At 39.1% G+C, this 10,470-nt stretch overlaps 1 protein-coding gene across 1 annotated transcript; it reads left to right on the forward strand.

The window, feature by feature from the left end:
• The first annotated feature begins 6,873 nt into the window (after positions 1-6,873).
• LOC107674860 (T-box transcription factor TBX22) lies at positions 6,874-10,189 on the forward strand. The gene is given in 9 exon segments (XM_074186960.1): positions 6,874-7,009; positions 7,126-7,282; positions 7,735-7,836; positions 8,074-8,248; positions 8,334-8,489; positions 9,269-9,327; positions 9,507-9,580; positions 9,673-10,113; positions 10,116-10,189. Coding segments are annotated over 9 exon segments (1,374 nt in total).
• Positions 10,190-10,470: the final 281 nt, after the last annotated feature.

Genomic DNA, 10,470 nt, shown 5'->3' on the forward strand with positions numbered 1-10,470 from the left:
ACATGTAGCTGTAATAATTACCTGTTTTAATATTTTTTTTATGATTTGAATGAATATAAACATGAATATAGGCAATGCTTCAGGGAGAACGACATCTGTTTGTCTGTCAAATGTGGTTCTGTGAATGTGATTTTTTTCACATGCAGTTCCATATGTTCACCACTAGATGTCCTTCATAGTCCTAATAGTTTCTCTTGTAACCACTATTCTTCATTGGTTCATTGGATCATAGTTGTTATCTTGTAACACAGTTCTGTATTTAATTTTGGAACTGATTGATTGCTGGCCTCATTAATCTGAGCTTATGGACCTCAGCTTTTGAGTGAATATTGCTTCTCTCTTTTTTTTTCACTCAAAAACTGAGGTGCTTCATGCTATAGCCCAGAGACTGAAGGATGACAGCCTTGTTAAGTCCGGTGCGGGTAAGGGAGAGTGGGATTTTTATTTGAGCAGTATGTTCATTTACTAAAGGTTAAAGGATTAGTTCACTCCAAAATAAAAACTCTGTCGTCATTTACTCACTTCAGGTACTTCCAAACCTGTATGAGAAGATAGTTTAAAGAATGTTGAAATAACCGAACAGTTGACTGTAGCCATTGACTTATTTTTTTTCTGTACTATCGAAGTCGGTGGTTACTGTCAACTGTTTGGTTAACAAAGTTCATCATAATTTCTTTGACCCTTACCGTATAAAGAAAAGGTAAATGAGCTTGAGTATGTGATAGCTACATCTGACACAAACAAAACATTCTATGCTATATTGCCATGTTTAAGTCACACTTTGAGAAACCAAGTCAGCTATGTTAACGGTTTCACCCACATATTCTTCATTGATGAAGGACGCTGTCCAGTGCTGATTTACCTGATGATGAGACGCTGTCCAGTGCTGAACCCATTGTGTTCTATTGTTACTGATAGAGCTGTTAGTCACTCTTGAGGGGGAGGTTGAGGCTGTTGATTTTCCAGTTACAGTACTAGTGGTGAGAAAGTTGAAAAGTCTGAAAATAAGTCAAAATCCCTCCGGCTACCAGTATGTATGGAACAGACATTGCATTACTTGTGTGCACTCACTAATGCCCACAAAACCTTATTTTGGGTAAAAAATAGGAAAAATAATACTTCTAATTCTCTAATTCTCGAAGTTTTTCTCCAGTGTAGATTAGTTTTTTCTCTCTCAGTAGATGCATAAGATTTCCTGACAAAATTACGAAATTACTGTTAAAGATTTTTAATCATAATAATTTATAATAAATCCTTAGACCTTTCTGAACAAATATAGTTATAGGCAAACCTGGTGTTCTTTATCATTTCTGGCAAATAAAGAAAGTTTATCTGAAATCTTTCTAGTTACGGTTCAGATTTTGTTGGTTCAGATTTCGGAATTCATTGGATATTGCCTCTCAGAATAGTCTCTCATAACATCACGAAGTCTCGTTACACATCAATGCTATTTTTAATTCATTTGAAAGGAAAGAATGATTAAAGTGAATGAAAGGGAGATTCAAGTGAAGTTGTGGTATAAATAGAATCCAAACGGTATCTTTCCAGAGAATCAGAATCAGAATCAGAATCAAAATCAGAAAGAGTTTTACTGTGTTTACACACACACAAGGATTACATATTGTTGTCAGAAATAATGTAGGTTCTGCCTGCTATACATCAAGCATCGCGTTAGTTCAGGCAGGCTGTTCCTGACATGTACCAATCCAGTCTTGACACCTATCACAGCGGTCTATTTAATTCCATTATTTCAGCATCTCTCCTATTGCATCGCTGCTCACAAATCAAACTCCCTCCTCCAACCCCAACTCCACCCAACTGAACCTGTAATCTAATCTTCTTTTTCTTTCTGTATACAGTTCACTACATATTCTCTATCATGTTTTTTTTTTTGTATTTCTACAACTCGTGTAATTGTGAATTGTAATTATGAATGCATATACTGGATCTGTTCTGTAGCCCAGGGGGGTTTGACTTGCTGCTCTCCCCACTCTGTCCAAGCATGGCTGCATGGACAGGCATGTGGAGTTTTGCCCAGAACAGAACCATACCGCCAACACTAACTGTATGCAATGTAATTGTAATAAATATACTTTGACGAAAGTGGTCCTGACTGAAATAATATTTATTGCTGTAGTATTAGTTCTTGTTTTATAAATGCAATGATGCCTATGATCACAGACAGACTTGTCATATGAAGGAAATTCAGCGTGTTATGTTAAATAATTACAGACCCAGCTCCAGAATCAAATCAATGAGGTTGCTTCTTTGGTGAGGGTGATCTAACCTCATTTATATAGGCTTAACCATATAATCTTTTTGCTGTTCATTGCTATGGCGCAAAGAGTGTTTCTTTATAATCACTAAAAAGCTGTCACTCATTTTGTTTCATCATGATCTCTCAAAGTTAGTGCATAACTCAACACTGAACAAAAACTCCAGCATTTTGAGCGTGGATTCTAATTTAAATGCTTCCATTCAATGTCTATTGCAATATGTGTGTATATATATATATATATATATTTGTGATCATCAATCAGGCCTTAAAAACAAATGGAATAGCCTGCATTTCCAGTCTTTATGCATGTTTGTATGTTTATTTTGTTTATGCTCTGTTTACTTTATTTAGTTTTTGTGTATAATTTGTTTATAGTTTATTTATTTGTGTGTCATGTATATCTATTTATTCTCATTTTTTCAAGCTCACTAGTGTCACGCCCATTGATGGTTTTGTGTTTGTTTTCCTCCCCCACATGCTCCATGTCCTAGTTTTCCCCCATGTTTCATTATGCCCTTATTTGGTCTTTCCTGTTCTTGTTCCCATTATGTTCATTTGATTCCAGCTGTGTCCCATTTATTCCCTCGTTTAGTTCATTGTTACTTAAGCCCTGTGTTTCCCAGTGTCGAGCATGTGGTGTCATACATCAATACCCGGCACTACGTGTGTGTTCCTTGTAGTTTGGACTATTAAAAACTGTTAATTATAATTCTTTCACGTCTCCGCACTCCTTCGTCTCCTCACAGTAGTGCATCGTGACAGAACACTGGACCCATACAAGATGACAGAGGCTGAGGACAGGCTGTGGTGTTTGTGGCAGGCTGGTCGGAAGTTGGAGGGATATGTGGAGGAATTCCTTGAGCTTTCCAACCAGGTGAGCTGGCATGACGCCGCTCTTGGTGCGTGTTTCCAGCTGGGGCTGGACGATGATACGATCCGCTGCGATCTCCCCACGTGTGATTATCCCCTGATCGAGCTGATTGATCTGGTCCTTTATTTAAATGGTTCCGAATTCGAAGTGGAAGAAGTAAAGGAAAATTTAATGTCTCCTCGTCCAGCCCCTCTGGAACACGTCATGTCTCCCCAGCTCACCCCACACCAGGAACCCCCACATACCTCACCAATAGCTCTGACCACCTGCCCAACCCAAGGTACCCCCGAGTTCTCTGAAGCTCCTCCCTGGTCCTCAGCACAGAGCCGTCGGCCGCTCCAAAGTCAAGCCCGCCAGCCATTCCGAATTCAAGCCCGCCGTCCGTTCCATCGCCAAGCCCGCCGGCCAATTCACTCCCAAGCCCTCAGCTGACAGCAGCTGTCTCCCTCACCTCTAACCAAAAGAGGAGAATGCGGAGAAAAAGACTGTTGGCTCCAGCCCCTGAGTCCGCTCCTGAAAGGGCTCCAGTTCCCACGTCCAGCCCAAGGAGGGCTCCAGTCCTCAAGTCAAGCCCAGAGAAAGACTCTGTTCCCAAGTTAAGCCCAGAGAGGGCTCCTGTTCCCACGTTCAGCCCAAGGAGGGCTCCAGTTCCCAAAGTTAAGACCAGAGAGGGCTCCTGTTCCCACATCCAGCCCAGCGAGGGCTCCCGTTCCGAAGTTAAGCCTAGAGAGGGCTCCTGTTCCCATGTCCAGCCCAGAGAGGGCTCCTGTTCCCAAGTCAAGCCCAGGGAGGGCCGCTGCTCCTACGTCAGGCCCACGGAGGGCCTTTAGAACCCGAAATTTCCCCCAAGGAATTTTTTTTGGGGGGCTATAGGGCTCTGGCCGTAGAGGCCGTGCCGAGTGCCGAGGCCAAAGCCACAGAGGCCGCTCCGCCATGGCCTCCTGAACTGTCTGCTCCGCCATGGCCCCCTGATCCTCCCCCACAAGCTCCATGTCCTAGTTTTCCCCCATGTTTCATTATGCCCTTATTCGGTCTTTCCTGTTCCTGTTCCCATTATGTTCATTTGATTCCAGCTGTGTCCCATTTATTCCCTCGTTTAGTTCATTGTTACTTAAGCCCTGTGTTCCCTAGTGTCAAGCGTCCGGTGTCATACGTCAATACCCGGTACTACGTGTGTCTTCCTTGTTGTTTGGACTATTAAAAACTGTTAATTAGAATCCTTCCACGTCTCCGCGCTCCTTCATCTCCTCACAGTAGTGCATTGTGACAACTAGTACTCCCATTTTTTTATTTGTTTAAATATTTTTACATACAGTATGCATGTTGGATGTGTTACACTTAATACACATTTATGCTTAATTATTGAAATTGTAATTTTATGTGCTTTCTCTTCACTTGTCAATTGCTATGACAGTTTTTACACTAGTGGGGTCCATTTTCATGATCTTGCCTAGGGCCCCACAACCCTACAGGCCAGCACTGTTAGACCATGTAGGAAATAATTACTAAAATATATTTGCAAATCACTAAACACTGGTGATGTATAGCTGTGAAACACTATGTCTTCATAATATCCACAGTAACCTTCGGTAACTGTTGATTCTGAAGCCTGGACAAATATATTTCAAACCTGGAGGATGCTGGGCGTGTACACTGTAAAAAATAATGAGTTGAACTTACTTGGAAAACCTGTGGAAACTGATTGCCTCAAATTTCTCAAGCAAATTAGTTGATCATTTTTGAGTTAATTAAACTTACTGTAACTTTGTATAGGTAACTTGTGTATATGTATAGGTTACCAGAAAACTTGAGTGTTGGTAACTCAATTTGACAAGTTCAGCCAACTTAGAGATTTAAGTCAAGCTTAGTGCACAGAACTCAAACAAAACAGTTCTCTTAACAAGTCTGCTTTGTTCACATTACTAGACAAATGTGTGGAAACTGATTGCCTTAAATTTCTCAAGTAAGCTGTACTCAAAACTTAAAGTTGTTAACCAATACCAAACTGTAAACATGCAAATGTGTTGTTAAATTATTGAAATAATGACTTTCTCAGAGGTATTTCAAGTAAACATTTTATGACAATGTGGTTTAGCTGACAAATACGTTTGGGAATCCCTGCATTACATGAACAGACATTACTAAACATGAAAACAGCAATGACATTACACTGTAAAAAGTAATCATTGAATCTACTTAAGAAAAGCGAGTAAACATAACTGATTTTTACAAATTTGTTGAGTTTACTTAATTACACTGTGTTATGTGAACTTTCAGGTGGATGCAATAGTTAAACTAAACAACTTTAGTAAACAGTACTTAAGAGCATCTAGTTTGTTGGATTAAAGGTATGTTTCCAATGTCTGGTGCAAAGAACAATGAATACAGTTTTAGAGTGGATACAATTTGAAATGGTTAAGGTTTTTTTTTTTTTTTACAGATAGGGTTCTGAATCTTTTTTTCTTCAAGCTGTCAAATAACAGTACGATTTCAGATTTTTGGCTTGCCCACAAGCTGTTGCCTCCTCATAATCCAGTAGGGCGTTTCACAATCATCATATTTATATTAATAACTTCATATATTTACTGGATTTTGGTAGTTGCAGCATATGACAAAAAAAATTCATGTGTTCTGCTACTGCTATTTTAATTTTTTCAATGTGTTGGGAGTCCCTGCGTAAACGTATTCAAATATGGAAGCTATGGAATATGAAAATTCTCCAATTCCATGTTTCCACATAGTATATGCTTATTCACATAGGTGCGCTTAATGAAAAGTCATACTTTGCAGTTTTGTGAAACCCTGCACAGAATAAGTAGATATTCATTATATTTTATGCTGAATGCTTGTGCTTTGAGTGATATTAAATATGAGTTTTTTTTATAATTGTACAGACATCTGACATCAATGGGCGATGAAATGCCCTATTGTTGTGCTAACAATCTGTTTTCTGTCTTTGTATTAAAAGTCACATTGACATGCAGGTATACAAATAAAATAATTCTGTTTTTAGTGCTCAAGTATTTAAATTATTTATTTTATTTTACATTTTATGATGTTAATTATTAGCTTTTTATCAACTCACAAGCCCACTTAAGTTCTTACATTAAGACCTTGCAAATTATGATGTTGATATAAAAATGAATTGAATGTATCTATCTGAATGTTCTTCCTTTTTGCTTTTTTATAAATATGGTACATTTAATAGTAAGTTTAAAACAAGTCAGATAAAAAAAAAGTAATCCAAAAGGTAATCAGAATATATCACTGAAAATGAGTAACCTAGATTATGTTACTAACTACAGTTGTCATCATGTAACGTGTAATCAGAAACGGTCTAAAATTTACCCAGCACTGCTGATCGACAGGTTCTTCTTCTTCTGTTATTTTTAAAAAATGTGTTTTCTAGTCATAAATAATGTAACAATCAGATTAACATTATCTGGTTGTTAATACTTCTACCCTACAAACAAACAAACAAATAAATAAATGTTGCTGGTTGTATGTTTGGGACTGGGAGTTCCATTCTTCCAGTCCTCCTCTGAGATCCTATTGGTGCCAGTAAGTTTGCAAAGAAGAGCATCTCCTTCCCATTGGCAAACAAGGAGTTAAGAGGAATAGAAATGAAGAGGTGAAACATGAACACAAACCGCTCAGAGGAGAGCAGAGAAAGATGTGTGTGCTGCTGACAGACTCTCGTCTCTTCATCTGATCTCCGCTCAGAATGCAGGCGCTCTCCACGGATGCTTCGGGGGAAAGTTGCAAGAAGATGAAGGTGGAAAATCTGAAGAATGAGAAGTTGCAGTCCGTCTCGGATTGTAACAGAGATGCACCGACAGCAACTTTCATCGACAAACAGGGTTAGTGTAGCATAATTGAGAGGGAGAAGAAAAAATATCAATGTCCGACATCTGTTTTAAGTATTTGTGTTGCATTACCATTTATGTAATCTATGTAATTTTGATGACTTGTGAAGATCAGCGAAACAACAAGAAGAGCAGCGTGAAGTCCAGCAGACCTGCAGGCACAGAGTGTGAAGCTGCGAGAGAAGTTGGACTAGATCTTCAAGGATCTGACCTGTGGAAGAGATTTCATGAGATCGGCACAGAGATGATCATCACCAAAGCTGGAAGGTGATCACAATTTAACCTTAATATTAGCCTACACTTGTGTTGACCTTTAAGGTTGGATTACACTAAAATGAAGAATATATTTCTGTTTGAGTTTGTCGTGTTTAGAACGACAGTCTGTTAGTATGTGATCCTTGTTTAATGTAAAATGCCCCGTTTTTCTCTTTAACCATTTATAAAGTTGGCAATTGTATGAAGCTGAAAAAATACCCTCTCATAGCCTGAAGCTAAAAAAAACCAAACAAAAAAACGGTGAAATCTGTAAACTCTGACTGCCCAAAAATTTTACATGATTAGTGCAGCTTGCCAGTCTTTATTTTGACTCATGTTTTAACTATTGGAAGTAGGCCTATACTAACTGTATTATGCTATTCAGTATGTTTACCTGTAACTAGTCAATGTGCAGTAATGATGTTATAATGTAAGTGTTGATTGTGTATCTATCATCTCCTCAGGAGAATGTTCCCCTCTGTCCGAGTCAAGGTGCACAATCTGGATCCCGACCAGCAATACTCCATTGCCATGGACATCATGCCTGTGGACTCAAAGAGATACAGGTCCTTCAGTCTGAACTGATTATCATACAAACAATTAAATCAATGAATGAAGATGCTGAGAATAGTAAAAGACTAATACCTGCAATGTAATCAAATCTCATCTCAAATAAATGCATAGTCAGTAAAAAAAACTATTAAGTAATGACATACACTTGCTTCAGATGCTTAAATCATGTATTGAGGAGAACAAGGAACGGCACTAGAAATCTTCTTGATTGTTACCATCACCTGTGTCAGGTATGTGTACCACAGCTCTCAGTGGATGGTGGCCGGAAACACGGATCATTCCTGCGTTCATCCTCGTCTCTGTGTCCACCCGGACTCGCCGTCTTCAGGACAGACCTGGATGAGACAGGTCATCAGCTTTGATCGAGTCAAACTCACCAACAATGAGATGGATGACAGAGGCCATGTGAGTAACATGACTTCCTCTGCACAACAACAATTAACAATAACAGTTATCTATATAAACTAAATATGTCCAATGTGAAATTCAGATCATCCTGAAGTCCATGCACAAGTACAGGCCACGCATACACGTCATTCAGCACAGTCCTCTTGAGACTCTGGTGTCTCTGCCGGCGGATGGCGTCTACACCTTCTCCTTCTCTGAGACTCAGTTCACCACTGTCACAGCCTACCAGAACCAACAGGTGACTCACCTCGACACTTAACTCTGCAGTTTAGCTCAGATTAATAGGACATGCTTCTGCGTTTATGTTGGAACATTTGACAAAATTTGAGTGGGGTCCAAAAGTCTGGGACGATACTGAAATCTGAGTAAAGTGTATGTCTAAATTACACTGACCCGGATGTAGAGTGCAGATGAGTACAAATAATTATTGGTAGCTTACATAATAAAACCTGTTCTATTACACATGCATTACAGATACTATAAAACCTGGAACATGTAATGCTATGGCAAGTCATTCTGATTTCAAGCATATGATATTTCTCGTAATTGTGACTTTTTTTTCTAACAGTTGTGCTTTTTTCTCACAACTGTGAGTTTACTTCTTTTCTCAAAGTTGTGAGATAACGATATGCAATTGTGAATTATAACGTCCAATTCAGAGGAAAAAGTTTTTTTTTTCTCAGAACTTTTAGTTTATATCTTACAATTTTGACTTTATAACTCACAATTGCTTGTTATGAAGACAGACATGTGAGATATAAACTTGCAGTTGTGAGAAATTCTGACTTTATTTCTCAGAAAGTTTTGTCGTTTTAATTTATAGCTCACAATTGCAAGTTTATATCTCACGATTCTGAGAAAAAAGTCAGAAGTGTGAGATAAAATGTTGCAATTACATATTTTTATTTTTATTCAGTGGTGGAAACAGTCTTCTTCCAAATTATAGGTCTGTATGGAGAAATATATATATATCTGCCAAAGTGTTTGACTGATTGTGTGTTTTCTGCTACCTTTAAGATAACAAAACTGAAGATCGACAGGAATCCTTTTGCCAAGGGCTTCAGGGAACGAAATGGGTAATGAAAGTTACTGTCTGCATGAACTCTATTACATATGTTTGCCAAGATATTAAAAGGTTTTTACAGTGGCGGAATAGTCTGAAATAAACACATAACAATAGATGACTTTTATGACTCTTGATGATGTTGTACATGTGTTAGCAGACTTCTGAAATCTCACAGTCTCATTCTTCTAGAGGTGTGCTGGAGTCGTATGCATGGCACAGTCCCTTTAACCTCGATTTCAAATCTTTTGCTATGGAGCTACAGGGTATGTTTCATTTTGTTATTATTTTAGCTAAAATGCTCATTAACAATGGTTTCCATTAAGAGCCATAATGCGTTCATTGAATCTGACTGCAGGCAGATGTTATGGACCTCCAGCAAGCTTCGGTATCTCCTCCTCAGTGCCATCCTTCTTGCCCAGCTGCTTCTCTCCAGCAGCTCATCCCGTCATGTTCTCAAGCCCTCAGTGCTGCGAGATGCTCCCTTCACACAGTGTTCTCACATACAGAGCGTACTGCAGCATCTGCCTGGGCAATCTCAGCACTTACGCTGGGCTGCGACCCGTGTTAGATCTGCCCTTCATGACGGCTCTCCAGGTGAAGAAAGGAGACAGCTGTAGGAGCCGCTGGCTCCAGGACTCTACCTCCAGAAGTGCTTCAGCTGGATGGGCCTCTGGAGACCATCAAACTCAGAAAGACAACAGAGAGCAAGCCTTCGTCTCTCCCTACAGCTACAGTTCCCCCGCGAGCCGCCGCTTCTCTACTGTTACTCATCATCTAAAGCTGGCTCATGCTGAGAGCCTGTTTACCAAATGCCCCTGATCTCCTCCATCAGTTACTGCCCTGACACCAAACCTGTCAAACATGCTCTCTAGTGAGGGCACTTGTACCCCAATACAGCATGATCTCATGAGCACACCTACATTTACACAGAAACTAAAATGTAAATATTGAAGTGTGTGAATAGTACCATTTTTGTATGAACAGCTTTAGAGAAATAAAAATGTTTATGAATCCTTATTGAATCTATGAACATTCAATTCATGGAATTAACCAGTTGATTCTGTTGTATTTATAATCCATGAGATTAATAATGTTTTCAATGCTGTTTGAAAAGAAAAAAAGTGAAGTCATTGCAACTTTGAAACTGTAATGT

This window comes from Sinocyclocheilus anshuiensis, unplaced genomic scaffold (genome assembly GCF_001515605.1).
Source record: "Sinocyclocheilus anshuiensis isolate Anshui unplaced genomic scaffold, SAMN03320099.WGS_v1.1 scaffold1133, whole genome shotgun sequence".
Taxonomy (NCBI): Eukaryota; Metazoa; Chordata; class Actinopteri; order Cypriniformes; family Cyprinidae; genus Sinocyclocheilus; species Sinocyclocheilus anshuiensis.